Source organism: Notechis scutatus, chromosome 5, assembly GCF_049901735.1.
Source record: "Notechis scutatus isolate UNSWTSFEM ecotype Mainland chromosome 5, rNotScu1.2, whole genome shotgun sequence".
Lineage (NCBI taxonomy): Eukaryota > Metazoa > Chordata > Lepidosauria > Squamata > Elapidae > Notechis > Notechis scutatus.
This window is the reverse complement of record NC_142013.1, coordinates 39,141,007-39,160,104: the sequence shown is the minus strand read 5'-3', so window position 1 is coordinate 39,160,104 and position 19,098 is coordinate 39,141,007. Positions and strand designations below refer to the sequence as shown.

Genomic DNA, 19,098 nt, shown 5'->3' with positions numbered 1-19,098 from the left:
TTATACCAACATCAACTCCATCAACCAATCAAGAGGCTGCAGCACAGCCAACCAGCCAAGCACACCATCCCCACCACTTGTATATATAGAGAGATGGCAGCTCCGGTCACACACTGCTTGCACTGGCACTAAGCCGAAAGCACCAGCCTGAAGATGGCGAGTGGGACCTCGCCGAAACGTTGCCTAGATACTTTGAATCTTACGCGGAGAAACCCGAATAACCAAAGATCCACATACAAATACCCGCGAGAACCTCAGAAAACAAATATATATATATATATATATATATATATATATATATATATATATATATATATATATATATATATATATATATATATATATATATATATATATATATATATATATATATATATATCTTAAGTTTTCGCAGGTACTTTGTATGTTATTCAGCTTTGTTTGGGTATTTTCCCACGTCATAGTAGATTGTGCTTTTAAAGTTGTAGCAATGTTTCAGCAGAATCTCATCTGCCATCATCAGGCTTCTGTGTTGTGTTCGTCTGTACATTTTAGGGATGAAAACTGTTTGTCTCCAGAATGATATCTGTTGACTGTGGTAAAAGAACTGCAAGTGTCAAAAGAATCTTGATATGAGTAGGTTACTATGTAGCACCCACCCCTCTCCTAGAAAAATGAAATATCCTAAATGAAATGTTAAAAAGGCAGAATATTTCCCCTAAAAAGAAAGTAGAAACTCAAAGAGGTAGAAACTCAGCCTCCCCTAATGGACTGGGCCAGCCTATTTTACATAACAAAGATCTGTTCCAGGTAGAACTATAATAGGAATTGCCCAAAGCCCTTTCATTATTACATCATCATCCAGCAAGGTTCAACCAAGCCTGGGACTCAGGAAAGCCTACAGAGTTGCCCCTGTATGGCTCCATGGGAGTCTGACAACCAATCAGAATACAAGCTCAAATTCAAATCCCAACAGAGGGCATAAAACCAAGGGACTCTCAGCATCTATTTTTTTTCCTCCTTTTTTCCTTCACCCAACATCTTGAAGTATGTGATCGTCCTTTTCAGTTTGGAGCTCCAAGCCATGTGGTCCTGTCCACCATTAAACCATCTTTCCAAACAGCCTCCATGTTTCCAGTGTCTTTTTTCCCACTTTGAACTGAATCCAGAAGGATAATTTTTCCAACAACCATATACTTAACAGAATTCGGAAGAAAGCATTCCAAAATCATTTTTAAGAATATCAAAGAGGAAGAGACTAGTCAAATGAAGCATAAAATGTATCTCAACAAGTACAAAATCTAAAAATCATCAATAGAGAATAAACTGATAAAATTTGAAAGTTCTCAGGTTTTGAGCATTAGCATCTAATTATTTGTTCTGTTTTATGTTAATTGGAATAAAGGTTATAATTTAACTGATATAAGGAACACACCAACAGTTCATTTTCTCAGCAAACAAAGCAGCTGGCAAGCCAGTTTTTAGGAAGAAAAAGAGTAAAAAAAGATATGATTGGGATTAAAAGGACACAGGCAGAAGCTAAAGAAAGAGACCCCAGAAAGATAGAGAAGTCAAAGGATAAAAAGCCCAGGAACAAATAGGTGGAAAACCAAGTAGAATGATTTTGGTGTGAGGAGAAAGATTATTAAAGGAAAGACAAACACTTGAATAAAGAAGGTAGGAAGTTGAATCAAGAACTGAATAAGCAGAAGTTATCTGCGCAAGTTGAAAAATGGGTCAGCATTCTGGAAAAGAGGGGGGAAAGACGCTACATAAGGCTGTTGTGCACTTCTGTGCAGTTCAAAAGTGGCTCTAGACTTTTGTGATCAAACTGTAGTATGCTAAGTACGTTAAGCAGTTGCAGTTGCTGTGTATTTGAAACTTGAAATGCTGTAACTTTTTGTTTCACGGTTTTAGGAATGTCTGCTTCCCATACCTCCCATATCCCAGGCTTGAGTTCTAATAAGGTTGAAGTAGTTGATGCCTTTTCAGTACCATCTTCTAGAAATAGTCTTATAATTTTGCATATGGCTAGCGAAGTGTTTATGAAATGAAGTAAAATGTGCATGGACGATTGTATTTATTTATTTACATTTTTCATTGAGATAATAACAAATTTTATTTATTTATTTATTTATGTAGCTGCCTATCTCATATAGCTACTCCAGATGGCCCAAACAATCCATAAAACATAGTTAAAAACAAAGAAACCATTTCACCCAGGCACCAGGCCAAACTTCCTCACAGTTTAACCTCCTTTCCTACCAATACTTGGGAAAAGAATCAGATCTGCACAGCCCTCCAAAAAGTTCAGCAAAAAGCTGTTCCAAACAACTGGTATGGCCACCGGTGATGTCTTGAGGACCCATCAGATGGCAACATTCAAGGGAATGGACTTGGAGCACACCTGCCCATCAAACCTAATAGGATGAGCAGATAACCTCATGGAGAAGTGGCGCACAATAACCTTGCCCTGTGCTATATAGGGCTTTACACCTACAATCAACATCTAGAAAGCAAATGTGGAAATCAACTGGAAGTCAATACAGTTCACACAATATTAGTATTATTGGGAGAAACACAGGAACCTATAATTGAATGTTTTGTGCATTCTGGACCACTTGTAGCTTCCATATGTCTTCAAGGGTAGCCCCAGGAGTGGTGCTACTGGTTCTGGCTGGCTCTATAGAACCGGTAGCTCTGAAGAACAGCAGACACAGAACTGGTTCTGTGTCTGCTGCTGTTTGGCCCACCCACCCGCCTGGGCTCTTACCTGTCCTTTATTTCCTGCTTTTTCAACCTCAGCTGCTTTGTGCAGAACATCTGAGGTTGAAAAAGCAGGGGGAAAGTGCCTTTTCAAATGCTGTGCACCCGTGAGCAGCACTTTTCAGCTGTCCGGGCAGCACAACTTACAATATTTCACCAAAGTGGTAGTTACATCAGTTGAATCCCACCCCTGGGTTGCCCCATATAGAGCACATTGCAATAATCCAACAGGAGGTGACTAAAGTATGGGTTAATCACACTCCAGTCCAGGAATGGTACAATTGGTATACATGACAGATTTGTGGTCATGGCCCTTCTGGTCATGGCTGCCACTTGCAATTCTAGAAGGAGCTACATCTTCAAGAAAAACCCCAAATTGTATACCAGAACTGTACAATGGAATTTTACCTTGTCCAGAGCCAAAGGTAGCAACTCCCCTGGCCCTCGGAAATAAAAAATCCACAACCACTCCTTCTTTTAGGGTTGAGTCACAGCCAATTTCTCTCTTTCCAGGCCAGTGGTGGGATTCAAAGATTTTTACCACCGCTTTGGTGGACGTGGCTTGGTGGTGCGCTTTGCACGTGTGCACATACTTTGCTTGCATGCGCATGCCAAATGCACACTTTGCACAGGTGCAGAGGCGTTTGCGCAGGCACGGAAGCATTCCAACTCACCTCCTGCAAGCCTGCACTCTCCCTGTCGCTTCAGCAGCTGCCACACAAAGCAGCTGCACTTCAAAAGCAGGGAATAAAGGTAAGTATAGGAGCCTGGGTGGGCAGGTGGCTCAACAGCAGAGCGGTAAAGAGAACTGGTTCGGTCTCTGCTGCTCATCGGCACTATTGGCTCAACTGAACTCGTAGAATACTACCACTGTTCCAGGCCCTTAGAGACTCCAGATACTTGAGCCAACACCTGAACAGTGTTACTTTCCTGGCTGGCATAAAGAGGTATAATTGGGTATCATCAGGCATACTGATTACACTGAATGTCTTTCCCAGCAGCTTCATATAGATGTTAAATAGGAGCCAAAAGAGATTTGAACCATGAGGCACCCCACATAAGAGGGCCCTAGAACTGGATCTCCACCACAATTTGACTTGTTTTCCTTCAGTTTCTGTGGCACATTCCAGAAACTTTCTGTTTGCACTTCCATAATGCAGTCTTGCTGTTTCCCAGAGACCTTAACCCATATAAATATACATACTTTCTTTTAGCATATCCACATATTTTATACATTGCTTGTTTTCTTTTCTGTTTCTGTGGGTTTCATCAGTTGCATGAAACCATGATTTTCCCAGAATTTCTGTACCTGAAAACACCTTCACTCTTCTATTACATATTTATTTTGCAAATTTATCCTCATTCTTTGTTTTCATCTAACCAAGCTGTAACCTTTTTATTAACTACCTTTGAATCCAGTCTATGATCATTCAACATCCATTCATATCTGGTCTTATTTTATTCAAAACTTAGTTAAATAATTCTCATTCCATTCAACCTACTTTTGTTTCCCCTGATATCCACAACTCTCATCGCCTGCCTTCCTTTTGCATTTTCCAAAATCATATACAAATGAGCTCAGTGCCACCAGAAATATTGTAAAATGAAAGCCTAATAAGATAAATCCATATATATTAGAATTATTGTCTTCTTTAGAATTAGAATTGGATTCTGAAAATAATTAGTTATTTTAAATTATTCCTGACAGATCATTTGCCAAAAGGCTCTGACTAAACATTGAATAACATGCAGCACTGTATAAAAACGTTAATATTAGCTTGTCAATAAATGAAATCATTTAAGTTAAGTACTCTGCCCTTAACATTTTCATCAGTTGATCACATAAAATAAATATTACTTTACCTCAATAGTTAATCATTTTTCAGAAAAATATTCTTGAAAAAATAACAAATTAATTAACAAAGCCTTAAGCTGAGAGACAATACACATCACTAGTATTTGGGCTGATAATCAACTTGGCAAGAATAAATTAGCCCATTAGCACATATTAAGGCTGTGGAGTATAGCAGGTAAGGTATTGAACAGAACTCTGAATGGCTTATGGTCTCTTTCTATCTCTTACCTCAAGCTGCTGCATACAAAATTTTTTGTTGTTTCAGAGTAACTATTTTTACTTCTGTGTATGTGTATGCTCCGTTAGATTAGTTAAGCTAAAATATTTTTGGTCTGTTTTTAGTATGTTTATGTTTAACATGTAAGATATTGGAAAGGAAAGGGTTGCTGAATTTATGTTGTAAAATTTCAAGAGATCAGGGCCCACCAAAAAGAAATCAAAAACTTAGTGGTTAAATCTATAGTTAGTGATGTTTCTCTAAGGAAACAAGTTCAGTTTGCCCTCTCTGATAGTTTGTCATCTTCATCAACCATTGTAGGTATTTCACAGTCTTTCCATTTTATATACTCTCACAGCAGTCATCAATTATAAAGATAATCTTCCTCTTTCCTAGCACATTAACATCTGCTTCACTGTGGCAACAAGGCACTTTTTTTTTTCTGGTGCAAGATTAAACATATAAAATCTGCCTAAGTAGTAGCCCTGGGCAATCATAGTTATCTTCCATTGTTGCTCTGCTAATGTATGAACCTGATCAACCATATTGCTCAGCAAATTGTTGAGGCTATTGTGTTCAATCCTCTTTGCAGTGCAAAAATCAAAATTTAAGCATCTCAGACAGAGTCTTTTTTTTCTTTTTCTTTTTTCTTTTTGAAAACTGGACAATATTTGTCCACCTGCAAAAAACTGGAACTCCACAAGGCCTTCAAGTGTCTCTTACAGGGAGGCTATTTTCCTGCCTCAGAAGGGTTAAGCTATGATTCTACCATTCCCTCTAGTTCTGTAATTGTAATACAGAAAATAGATAGACAGGATGCATGCACATATACATAAAAAAACTGGCAAAACTTTGATCACACTCTTGTGACTTATCATACCCTCTGGACATAGTGAGATGTTTGGATTCATATATCTTAATATATAATGATATGGTTTATTTTATGTTGATTAACTCAATATGTAAGTTCAAATATGGTTTCCTTAACTGTGATCTATTGCACATAATTTATTAGGCTTACCAAACACTAAAAACATAAATCAAAATTTACAGACTACAGTAATTAGATTCACAGAACTCTTAACATCACAAGAAAATTACCACATTTTAGCTTAGCCTGATGTGTACCAGATTAATGTTAGGCAAAGGTATTGCACTCATAAATAAAAATTCAATAGCTTATTTGTTTGTAGCAATAGAATTAATGTGTTTTTCTTTCTATGTATTTTTGAATGAAAATAATAATAATATTGTCTTCATATTTAAAAACACAAATAGAAGCTTCCAAGGAAAAAGAGACTAACAGTACTATAAACTAGTAATGTCATTTTATCTAGTGTTTTAGGCAAATCAAATATCTCTGATTAGTATATGGTCCATTATATTATGGTAATTTAAACAATTGGTTGAATGCATTGTATTTGTTTATTTAAATAATAACCTAGCTGCAATATGAGATGATGCCAATACAGATTTTCCTCTTGATGTAAACAGGAATTTTTGAAAAGTGTGGTTTTAACTTGTTATCTTTGTAACCAGTTCCAGCCAGTATGCAGTGCTGAGAAATTTGGAGTAGATTCTACATTACATATAATTATCAGTGGGTCCTTGATCAGGAGTACTGCCTTTATACACACAGTACATTGTATACCTGACTGCAATCATACTCATATTTTCAGCATCTGTGTATATGCAACAGAGAGACTTATTGGACATATTTTTTTTAATTTTGACAACTCTCCCTTCCTTTCTCAGTCTCCCCTCCCCCACCTTTCATAGGCATACAAAGTTTTGGCATTAAATTTTATTTAGTGCTTGGCCAACAGACAGTCAGAGACTGGTCAGAGTCTTCCCACCATGAATTATAGGCCCTTTCACCATCTCTGTGTTTAAATTTATTTATTTATTTATTTATTTATTTATTTTATTTTGTCAATTGCTTACAAGATAATAGGTATAAGTAAAAACATAGCTATGAATACATGGATAAATATAAGAAAAATTAAAAAAAAAGAAAGGAACAATAGGACAGGGACAGTAGGCACGTTGGTGCGCTTATGCACGCCCCCTACAGACCTCTTAGGAAAGGGGTGAGGTCAATAGTAGACAGTCTAAGGTTAAAGTTTCTGGGGTTTGGGGAAGAAACCACAGAGTCAGGTAGAGTATTCCAGACATTGACCACTCTGTTGCTGAAGTCGTATTTCCTGCAATCAAGTTTGGTGTGATTAACCTTGAGTTTGTATCTATTGTTTGGTCTTGTATTGTTATGGTTGAAGCTGAAGTATTCATTGACAGGTAAGACATTGCAATGTATGATTTTATATACTATACTTAGATCGGACTGAAGGCGGCGTAGTTCTAGATTTTCTAGGCCTAGAATTTCAAGTGTGATGGCATAAGGTATTCTGCAACGAGTAGAGGAGTGGAGAACTCTTCTTGTGAAATATTTCTGGACTTTCTCAACTGGGTTAATATCAGATACATAATGTGGGTTCCAGGCTGATGAGCTGTATTTGAGTATTGGTCTAGCAAATGTTTTGTATGCTCTAGTTCAGGGGTGGGCAAACTACAGCCCGCGGGCCACATCCAGCCCATTGGTCTGTCCAATCCGGCCCGCCCCTGAAAAAAAATCACTGGGCATGGCGTATTGCCCTGTGCTGCGTGGCCCCCAAAGCTGCAAAACAGTGCGGAGCGCTCTAGGGGTAGGAAAGAAAAGAAGAACTTTGCAAAGGCCTCGGCTGGGAGTTCGAAATCACCTTCGAGTGCGACCTCTCCGAAGGTGAGACCCCGCCGATCCCCCTTTTTTTCCGGGGCTTCAGGCTTAAACTTTGCAAAGGCAAAGTTTGCAGGCAGGAGCATCTTCCCGCCGAGGAGCGGAAGGGTTCGCCCAGCGGGCGGGCGGGCTGCTTGAGCGGGCTGCTTGGAGCCACCTAAAGCTAGGCCACTGCTGGTGGAGCCTTGCCCTGCCTTGGTGCCCCATTTCCCGGCTCGGCGGTCCTGCTCGGCGGCACTTTAAAAGCCTGCTCCCAGCACCGAGCAACTTCCCAGCAACTTTTGGCTTCCTTTTTCCTCACGGGCGCCGCGCTGGCTCAAGTCCGCGCAGCGGAGGGGAAACCCGGTGGGCGGGCTGCTTGGAGGAGGCGACCCGGTGGCACTGGGCTTCCCTCCGCCGCGCGGCTCGGGGCCAGGTGCGAGTGCCGCAAGTTAAAAGGAAGCTGAAAGTTGCTGGGAAGTTGCTCGTGTTTCCGGGCTTCAGGCTTAAACTTTGCAAAGGCAAAGTTTGCAGGCGGGAGCGTCTTCCCGCCAAGAAGCGGGAAGGGTTTTGCCCGGTGGGCGGGCGGGCTGCTTGGAGGAGGCGACCCCAGCAGCACATCGGGCTTCCCCTCCGCCGCGTGGCTCGGGCCAGGCGTGAGCGCCTGCGAGTTAAAAGGAAGCCGAAAGTTGCTGGGAAGTTGCTCGGGTGCTGGGAGCAGGCTTTTAAAGTGCCGCCCGAGCAGGACCGCCGAGCCGGGAAACGGGACACCAAGGCAGGGCAAGGCTCCACCAGCAGCGGCCTAGCTTTTGGTGGGCTTGGATGCCACTGAGCGCGGTTTGCTGTTTGTTCTCTCCTGGGACTCGCGTTTGGAAAGCGTGGAAAGTGCTAGGAGCAGCCGCGGTGTTACTTTTTCTTATATATAATATATATATATTATATATATATATTAAAGGGCCCATTATAAAATGCAGCGAATTATATATAAGAATATTATATATATATATATATATATATATATATAATATTATATTAATTATATTATATTAATTATATTATATTACATTATATTACATTACATTACATTACATTACATTACATTACATTACATTACACTACACTACATTACATTACATTACATTACATTACATTACATTACATTACATTATATTATATTATATTATATTATATTATATTATATTATATTATATTATATTATATTATATTATATTATATTCTTATATATAATTCGCTGCATTTTATAATGGGCCCTTTATAATGGCCTTTTATAAAATTGGTTTGGCCCTCGAACGCAGATCTGATTTTCCATGTGGCCCCCGACAGAAATTAATTGCCCACCCCTGCTCTAGTTAGTAGTGTAATATTACCAGAAAAAAAGCTGTGTAAGATTAGGTTAACAACTCTTAACGCCTTTTTGGCTATGTAGTTACAGTGGGCTCTAGCATTTAGATCATTAGAGATGAGTACTCCAAGATCCTTGACAGAATTTGGATCATCAACAAGGTCTTGACTATTCAGCCTGTATTTTATTTTCTGATTTTTTTTGCCAATATGTAGGACAGAGCATTTATTTGTTGAGATTTGAAGTTGCCATTTGTTTGACCATTCTGATACATAGTCAAGGTCTTTTTGAAGAGTAGCAGTATTATCTGTGGTGTTGAATAGCTTTACATCATCAGCAAAGAGAGGCAGTTGCTCTTGATATGATCACAGAGGTCATTTATGTAGAGTATGAAAAGAGTTGATCCTAGAACACTGCCTTGGGGACACCACTGTTGACAGGTACAGAATTTGATAGGACGCTCCCAATTTTGACCATTTGTTGTCTTTTGAAAGGAATGCTTCTATACAGTTATGCAGGTGATATGCAGAGATACCATAAGATTTTAGTTTTAGGAGTAGTTTGTCGTGTACTACTGAATCAAAGGTTTTACAGGAGTCTATGTAGATTGCATCTATTGCTTTGGCATGATCGAGTTGTGTAGTCCATATGTTTTTGCAGTGTAAGAGTTGCAGATTACAGGATAGTTTTTTCCTGAAACCAAATTGTTTATTAGAGAGTAGGTTGTTTGTCTCTAAGTGGAGGATGATGGATTGGTTAATAATTGATTCCATGACTTTACAGGTGATGCAGCATAAAGAGATTGGTCTGTAATGCTTGTCCATCCATCCTCAATTCAGCAGAAAAAAAATTATTCCATGAAATTTGCACTCTATGTCCTTGGCAATCAATATCCTTCATTATTACCTCTGTTCCAAGCCATTGCTGAACAGTGGTGCCCTGATCAGGTATACATACACCCTGTCATAAACAAAGTGATAGCAAAGCACCTCCAACTTTGCTGTCTGCTCAGAACCAGCCAAAGAGTAAACATTGCCAATCAAGAGTAACTGTCATGCCCCTGGTGGAGTTTGACTCTGAGGAAGAGGAGGAACAGCCAACAGGGAGTGTGGCTCCAGAGGTGGTGGAGAAGGCTGGGGAAGGGCAGAGGCCGGCTGAGCAGTCAGAGGAGGATCCAGGCCCATCCCCTATCCATCCTAGGTCACACAGGGAGGAGAGGATCAGCGAAAAACCGAGGTCTACTCAAGAGGAGATTACCATGATCCTCCTCATGGATTGCAGGTGGGAGCTATGTATATAAGTTTGCAACTGCGCAGTTAGAATTGCTGAAGTCAATTAGTGTTCACCTTGAAAGAGGCTTATCTTTGCTGGTGTTCTTCCCATGGACTTTTCTCGGTTATTTTCCTGGAGTTTATAATTAATTATCTCGGCTTGCTTCAGAACTCTCATCAATGAGGTTTGTTTTGGTTTTGTGTTTGCCTCATTATTTACTTTTGTGACTTTAAACTGTGCCTAATAAAACAGTGAAGTTCAACAGTGAACAGTTGAAGGCTTTACTGGACTTTAACATATGTTTTGGGTTTGGGGTTATTTTGAGAGACTACGGGTCATCACAGTAACAATGGTGTAGGCTCACCCTTCTCTTAATACCAATCTATCATGAAGTTGAAGTCTATTTCCAAAGATTTAGCTGTGTTTTGCCTTTCTTCTTATTATAGAAGCAACACACATACTGCATAAGGGAAGAGGGGTCACTCCCCTTATTTTTAGGTTTTTGCTATTTCAACTCTTGTGCTACCCCGATAAAGAGATATGGTTACACAATAATACTAGCTGAGAGGTCACATTTTGAACCTATCACCTCCCAATCCTTCCAACATTCCCCAAAGTCCAAAGAATGTAAAAAGGCAATATCCATGAATCATACATATTCTGCTATATGACAGGCAAGTGTTTATAGCTGAGAATCAGTTGCATGCAGCTGGAGCAGTTTCCATGTATACAAAGCTATATCATTTGGTAAAGAAGTCCAGTTCTACTGCTATTACACCAATCCAAAGGACACCAGTATATTATTTGAAACTGAAAATGAGGTAGGAAGTAGCATCAGAGCCACTGCTTCTACCCTCCAATCCTTGTTAATCCTTGTTAATGTAAGGAGTGTATTAATTTAGCCAGCTCAGCATTTGATTTGAGAGATTCTGACATAAAAGTTTTCTGGTACAAGAATTAATATGGAAGGAGTATAAAACTCAGCAAGATAATGCCAATTATCTGATTGTCTAATGTACATTATATAAAATATCATTCATGAATACCAATCATCAATATTATTTTTTATTTTCTACTTGATATTCTTTCAAACTAAATGTAATGATTTAAACTAATTTACAGTGGAATGTTTACCCTAGCACTGAAACAACTGAATTTCTAGTACTGACTGAGCTTAGTTGTTTCTTGCAGATGTTTCATTACCAAACTAGGTAACGTGATCAGTGCATTTTCTGTTCTACTCTAGAAAATGTAATAATTTTCTCAGCTTTTAAGAACAACATTGTGACCTTTGATGGCAAATAGGAATTTACTGCACATTTTACCCCTAGCAAGCAATAAAAAGATTTTTGTTATCTGGTTCCATGTGTTTCCTATTTATTTCAATAGGATTTACTTGCTGTTGTCAGTATGGTTGCCTTTTCAGGCAATAACATAAGTGAATGTCTAATGCATGACCACAAGATGGTGCTGATATCAAGAATATATTGTAAAATGCATATGCCCTAGTTTACAGAGTAAAAGGTGTCTCGTGTTCATTGAGGAATTTTCACAAGACCCCTCTGAAAGTTAAAGTTAAAACTAGCTTTGCATGTTCAATATCATAATCAGGGGCTCTGTAACATAGTAAGAACCGAAATGTGATATTTAAGGACAGTTCACAGACGATGGTCTCAGGAATAGAAAGCTCCTGAGTAACTTGGATGTTTTTTAGATGTAGGGACGTTTTATACAAGATAGCAACACCACCTCCTGTACGGATTTCATGATCTGATTGGTAAACATGATAGTCTATTGCTGTGGCAATGGAGTCAGGGAGAGATGCGTTGAGCCATGTTTCACAGACAAATATAATATCGAATTTAGCCGTATTTAGTAAGAGGACAAATTCAGGTATTTTATTTACAAGGCTTCTTGCATTGAGTAGCTTGCATTTAAGGCCAGTTGTGGTTGGAGTAGAGATAGTTGGGGTGTGCGTGCCTAGTTTTGAGTGATGTTGGATTGGATGGGGTGGGGTTGGATGCAGAGTTGTGGGATGCGGATCTATGTAACCGCACAATGGCATCTGCTTTTGAGAAATTAGAGAAGTTTGTTTGCTTGAGACTGAAAATGGTTGAGTTTCTTTTGTTTTGCAATGCTATTCCTTTAAATGAGAATAAGCGAGCTTTCTATCATTAGAAGGAATCTCCAAGTTTCAGCCATCCTAGGCATTTTTTTTATCATTATTCTGATGGTCTACATCATAGGAGGTAGACATCTAATTTCCCTTTTAAAACATGGCCAGAGAAATGCAAATAATATAAATTCATGGATGATATGCATGTATGTTTGTAAGAAATCAATGTGTTTCTCTTTGGTGCACCATGTATGTGAAGGGATGTTTGCTTTTCCAATACTTTCTACAGCCAGGAAGGTCAGGAAGTGATTATTTTTGTTCTCAACATTACACAGCTAACTTTTGAGGAACTGAAGAGATGAAAGCAGAGCCAGTGCAAATGTATTGTAATGCAAGTCCATCTGGCACAATTACTTATAGTATCAGATGACTATCTTTTCAGATAAATGTCAATCAGTGATCAGTGGGATGAAGGATGTCGCAGCCAGATTGTCCTCACAGGCATTAGATAGATATGTTTATTTTGAAATTTTCTGAAATGTTTTAAATATTGAACGTGTGATGTTTAGCTTAAAGTTGGTGGCTACATATATTTATTAAATACAGTTAAGATATAATCTTACAGGTTTGTATACATCACACTCCATTTAACTGCCGACTTCAAGCCTGAAATAATATTTGAGGCTGATTAGCTAGTTTTGAATTGAATCAACCTTCCTAATGCTGGACCACAAATCAATGTGATTAAGGCAAAGACCTTATTTTTTTTCCTTCAGTGTCAAGCTGAGCTTATCAGCAGTCATCTCCCAAAGGCAATTTCCTTTCAAGGTTCCCTGACAACTCAGTAATAGAAGCCTCTGTTGAGAATGTACAACTGTTTCTATGTTACCACTAAAAACAGCACAGTGGAGATTTGACTCAGGCAAAGGACTCCCCTAGCCAAGATGTTGGAGAAGGGGAAACACCAGTAATCTCAAGATCAGATAATGGAGAGGAAGACATCGACTAAGTCTCCTTTAGAAAAATCCTTAATAATGTATCAGCGGTTCATTAAAATAAGGCAGAGTTAAGGGACAGCTGCCTGAAACTGTCCCCTAGAGCAGTGGTTCTTAACCTGGGTGATATTGCCCCCCAGGGGGTGATTTTGTTTTTCAGGGGGGCGCTGGAACGAAAAAGGGCGACGCGGGGGCAAAGGAATGGAAGGGGGGTGATATGGGGTAGGTGAAGCGATAAGTTTTGGTGACACTTTTGAGACTTTTTTCGTACAGTGAACCACTGTATATCTGTCGTACAAAAACATCAGATTGCTCGCTATTAGTGGATTGAACTGTGTTTTAAAATCTTCCTCCAGCTAGCTTCAGTACAGAACGCCATACATATGTGAATACGCATCGCTCATTTTCATGCGCGTTGCGCAGCAGCCTCTATCACTTTACCCATTAAATTTGTCGCTCTGATTTTTGTTGCTTTCCTTCTGTAAAAATTTTCTTTGTGTCTTTTTAACCCTTTTTACAGTGTGCATGAATATATATTTTCCTCAAATCTTAATTTAGTTTCAGAGTTTTTGTCTTGAAATTCTTAGTTCCTGCATTGCGGTTTGTTCTTATGCCCTTTTTATATTTCTTTTTGCGTCTTAAAATTCACTTGTAATTAAATCATTAAATGTTACTGTTTTTTTCGGGCATTCTTGCAATTGAATTTTGTTTTCAGTGGTCATTGCATTTAAGTGTCTTGAATAAATAAGATAATAATGAAATATATGTATCACGAAGTTTGGGAGTAAAGTGATGGGTGGCATCATAATTTTTCACAGCTGAGATATGGGGAAAAGACTGGAAATAAATTATTTGCATCGGTATGTCCTGATGACAATTTTAAAGAAAACAAAAAACGTGTTTGCATAAATTGAAGAATTATTTCCCTGTGTTGTGATTGAGAGGTTATGTTGGGGGAGGGGTGGGCGATGATAACTTCCTCAATGGCTCAGGGGGGCGATTCTTTCAAAAAGGTTAAGAACCACTACCCTAGAGTGGTCCACAAGGAGTATCCTCTCTGATTACTAGGCCACTTGTTAGCAAAAACCATATTGTCATTCAAGAATGGAATATACAACAGTAAGCGGCAATTACAAGCACCTTACAAGACTTATTGAATTGAATCAGTCTGTATGAAATTATCTTGAGGAGAATATATGCTACTTTACTTCCACAAATCCTGATTCTACAGGTTTATTAGGATCAGAACATATGTATATGAAGGCTTGATTATTTAGAATAGCGGTCCCCAATCTTTGTGGCTTGGCGGGCCAGCGGAGAGGGAAGGGGAACCAGGCCAAGCGACCAGCATGCACATGTGCACAGCTCAACTTGCATAAACAGCAGACCAACACGCATGTGCATGTGCACACTCAGTTGTGAATAGGCCTGACAGTGAGCCACAGCCTAGGGGTTGGGGACCCTGGTTTAGAAAATGTATTTCCTGTTTTTCATTACAACCAAGAGATACTAAGTGGATTGGTGTAAGAGCTGAAACTAGCAAGATTTCATTGATTTTGTAGACAGACAGAATTGTTACATAAACATTTTGTAGTTATCTCTAACTTTTAAGTCCAGAAAAAGAATGGCCAAAGTCTGTTGACATTCTAAAGGCAAGATGGAAAGATATAGAATTTAAACACTTGAGACAATTATATATAGGGTTTCATTTTTGTATTCATTAGCAGATTTTCTGCACTTATTTAAAATTTTGTCTACAATAAAGCAATTTATTTAGCCAAGTTATATCTGAAACTTCTGCTACAAGATTCTGAATATGAGGTTGACAACCTGATGTGTAAATATGTATTGCCTTACTGGTGTGAAGCCTTCCAAATGATAGCACATAAAACCTTCAGTTTTACTGGGTCTATGTCAAGTAGCCCTCAGCTGCAGAAGACAAAATCCACTACTTTATATTGAATATGCAAATGAAAAATACGCATGTGTGAGATCCTATTTGGGTCTAAAGGGCATTTAAGTCTAACAGGCATCCATTATCCTCATTACTTTATTAAGTAAAAGATAACACTGTACTGGGGCTTTCAAGGTATATTCATATTGTATCAATTGTTTTCACATCATGATACAGCATAATGTATTGTTGGGTTTTGGCGCAATGTATGATTTGTATATAGTGATTTATGGATTAGTATGTTTGATGTATGTCAGTATGTATTAGTATATTTATGGATTAGTATGCATGTATATTGACAACAAAAAGTTTTCACTTGCCCATCAAATCACAATTAAACTCAGCCTTAGTCTATTATGATATATGAACCTAGTCAATAGGTCAATTATGTTGATAATTCATAATTTTGCAATCTCGTTCACCATGAATAGGACACAGCCATATAAGTATTCAAAAAAGCACAACTGTCACTAAGAGAGATCCTTGTTTATTAGTCTTCTACATCTAAAAAGCTACTGTATAGGCTAAACTTACATATGGGTAGCTCAATTACCCCATGCTGATGACTTTCCATTATTATAAATTAAAATTTCTGGAGTTCTAGCAAAATGCTGATTGACCTTGGACTTGAATATGTCTGGGGGCACATGTTTGTGAATGATTATAGTAGATTATATGATTATATAGTTTCACAAGGTTGGAAACTGTCTCAAATTTTCTGGGTCTTCACATGGAATCTTTCAAAATTTTAGACATGTTGTTTTTTTAACATTTTAAACCCTTTTTATTATAAAAAATATGCATGGGAAAATGTTTATAGTGTTTTTAAAATTTCCTGATGTCTTCAGCATGATACAAAAAAAAAACCAAACTCAAGGCTCTTTAAGCTGCTAATGCTGCCACCTATTGTTAGACTATTAAGGTTTTACAAAAACAAAATAAAACCATGAAGTAGTTCTTAATGGTCACGTTTATCAAACTGTTTTTATTTTTAGGATTTTTTTTTCTATTGCTTTTAGAATAATCTCAACCATTAATAACAATCACATAGTAATACTGATCTGTGTATAAGTATAAAAAAATGGAGAAAGAGATTTACATAGATATATTCTTTGTTTTCACTTTATCTCTGTATGTATGTATTCCTGTATGTGCGTTTTCTTTGCATCTCATTTTATTCTTTCTAATTGTAGTATCTCCTTCCAATTGGTTTTCTAAAACAATGATAATTGTCCAAAGAGTACTGTCAGCAGAATCTGAGCTTGAACTCATCTTATGATAGGACCATTCAGTAACCCCAGCTGAAGCCTTTTATGGCTATACTTTATCTGTAAGGCAATGCTGATACATCATAACAGACAATAGCAAAATAACATGGAACATTTTCATTACAGCAAAATATATTGAGTTTCATTTTCAAAATAAAACATTAATCTCACTGGCATCTCCCATTACTGAATGAACAGGACATTAAAAAACAATAACAAACAAACTTCAGATGTCATACATTGCTGTTTTGTTCTTCATAGTCCAATGCTCCACATCTCTGTTTCAGTACATTTCCAAAAGGATGAAGATTTCCTTTTCCAGATGTTCTTGAAAAGTATTTCTTAAATTACAACAATCACTAAGTATTTATAGGAAGTCTCTATTTCTGTCTGTCTGTGATTCAGCAGAGAAATGGGGCAATGTTTCCAGTGAAACATAAGATCCAGTGCATGTGGAAAGTCTGCCATATCAGAAGGAAAAATTCTACTATACACTGAAGTTGCTTCTCTAAAACTGCAAGTGTTCCAGAGAGGGCTCAAGATAGAATATAAAGGCAGCACCTTTGCAGAAAAACATCCGAAGATAAGCTTGCCAAAAGAAACCTTTGCGTTTCATTTCTTGGTCAAGTGAGCTGTTCCTTTCCAAGGGTTAGTCCATCAATTGCATGAGATCAGCTGGCTAACACTGCCTATAAGATAAGATCTCGGATCACAAGATGAAACATACAAATCCCTATGAAAGCATTTATTTCTTTTAGACTTCATGACTTTGCTTGTTTTCCCAGTCCATTAAGACAACTCTTCTATAGCAACATCAAACCACAAGGGACATCCTTGTTGGGAATTCGTTCTGAAAAAAACAAGAAAAGAGAAGCAAAAAAAATATAAAATATAAAAGCAATTAATAAAGATAAGGTGTAACATTTCCTCCCCAAAAAACCCATAAAATTAAAAGGATCAAACATTTCTGTCATATTATATCCCTAATAATAGAACATTTTCATTTTGTATTCTTCTTTTTTAGAGTTAAAATTATTCCATGTACATACTCCATCAAAGGGGCTCTATTTTTCCCCCTTCTCCTTTGAAATAATGATCACCTAGCAATACAATAGTCAGTACCATGAAATATTGTGTGCTCAAGTTATTATTCTTTCTGACAAAAAGAAGAAAGACTTCACTTCAAGAGCAAGGGGCCTTTATATGATAAATAAAGAAATAAAATAAAAGGAAGGCTCTTCAATTAGTTCTATATGTAAAGCTAATTTCCCTTTCCTCTTTTTTCTTTTATTCCAGGTGAAAGAGGAAAAAAATAATCGTGCTTCTTTTCACGTGGAACACACAATTCAATGAAACCAAGCATTCAGCCTGCCTTAAAAAAAAAAAAGCTTTTGCCCAATGGCTGGGAAAAAAATATTTATCCATTTCCGAGTTAGTCTAGGAAGAGACGAGAAACACAACAAGGAACAGAACAAAGTGGCTATTTGGCCATTCCAGGCCAAGAGACCATCCTTTAAATAAGTTCTAATTGATCTGGAAGTTGTGCCATGTGCTAATTGTAATCAATATGGATTTTTCATTGATTTGTTTAATGATTTATTATATATAATGATCATGAGAAGAAAGGTGCTATGATTCAATTATTCATTAATTCATAGGAACCTTTAAAAAGTGTGTGGAGTTTGTCCTCATTCCTTTAATCTGTTTTCTCATAAACTCAACCTGAGGTTTATATTTAATATAGGTAGTCCTCATTCAGGGACCACAATTGGAACTGGTGACTCAAGCAGGAAGCGAAAAATCATGTGACCCCCAACTGTCTTTATGTTATTACTTCAGGGTTTTTTATGTTTTACAGAGTCTGAAGGATCTAAATGCTTTAATAGCTCCTTTTGCCTAATTCCTGTCTTTTGGAATGTTCTCCCCCAACACTAGGATAATTAGCAAGAACAAAATCGATATTTGCATTTACATTCAACAGGGAGGAAGGGAATACAAGAAAGTAACAGACACATAATGCACTATATCAAAAGGAATATAGTAGACCCAGCTGTTTGCCTAGCATATTCCCAGCTGCCAGCCAGTAGCTGCCCAGGAGACAAACAAAAGCCTTTAGTGTGAAACAGATTTGAATCTTGTCAGTTTCAGGCAGCAGCTGTGAGTTGCATGGTTCTATCAACTAATGACGATCACAGAACTGAGCCTGTTAACTTGTAGTTAGCATTTTTAGCAATGCACTGTGCTGTGGTGAAAAGTTTGGTTATAGACAATTACTCTGCTTTGTGAGTGGGGGAGAGAGGAAAAAAGTGGTAAGGCACAGAACGTGTACTAACTAACTATAATAGAAAACATGTGACTGAGAAACAGATGCTGTGAAGTTCATAAATGTGGATATTGATCACAAAATTACTTTTCATCAAAATTATAACTGAATGGTCACTGTCCAAGGCAGTCACCAACAAGGATTATCTGTATACTCAGACTTTTAAGATATACACTTTCATGATTTACTCTTCACAAACCTGGTTCACCACAATCTTGTCAATGGAAACCAATAAAGT

At 37.8% G+C, this 19,098-nt stretch overlaps 1 protein-coding gene across 2 annotated transcripts in view; it reads right to left on the bottom strand.

Moving 5' to 3' along the window:
• Positions 1 to 16,245: 16,245 nt before the first annotated feature.
• Positions 16,246 to 19,098, bottom strand: part of ILDR2 (immunoglobulin like domain containing receptor 2) — a 60,185-nt gene continuing 57,332 nt past the window's right edge. For both annotated transcript variants that reach the window (XM_026664058.2, XM_026664059.2), the window contains one exon: positions 16,246 to 17,387. In XM_026664058.2, coding sequence (XP_026519843.2) covers positions 17,352 to 17,387 — 36 coding nt within the window. In that variant the 3' untranslated portion in view covers positions 16,246 to 17,351. The remainder of the gene's footprint in view (positions 17,388 to 19,098) is intronic.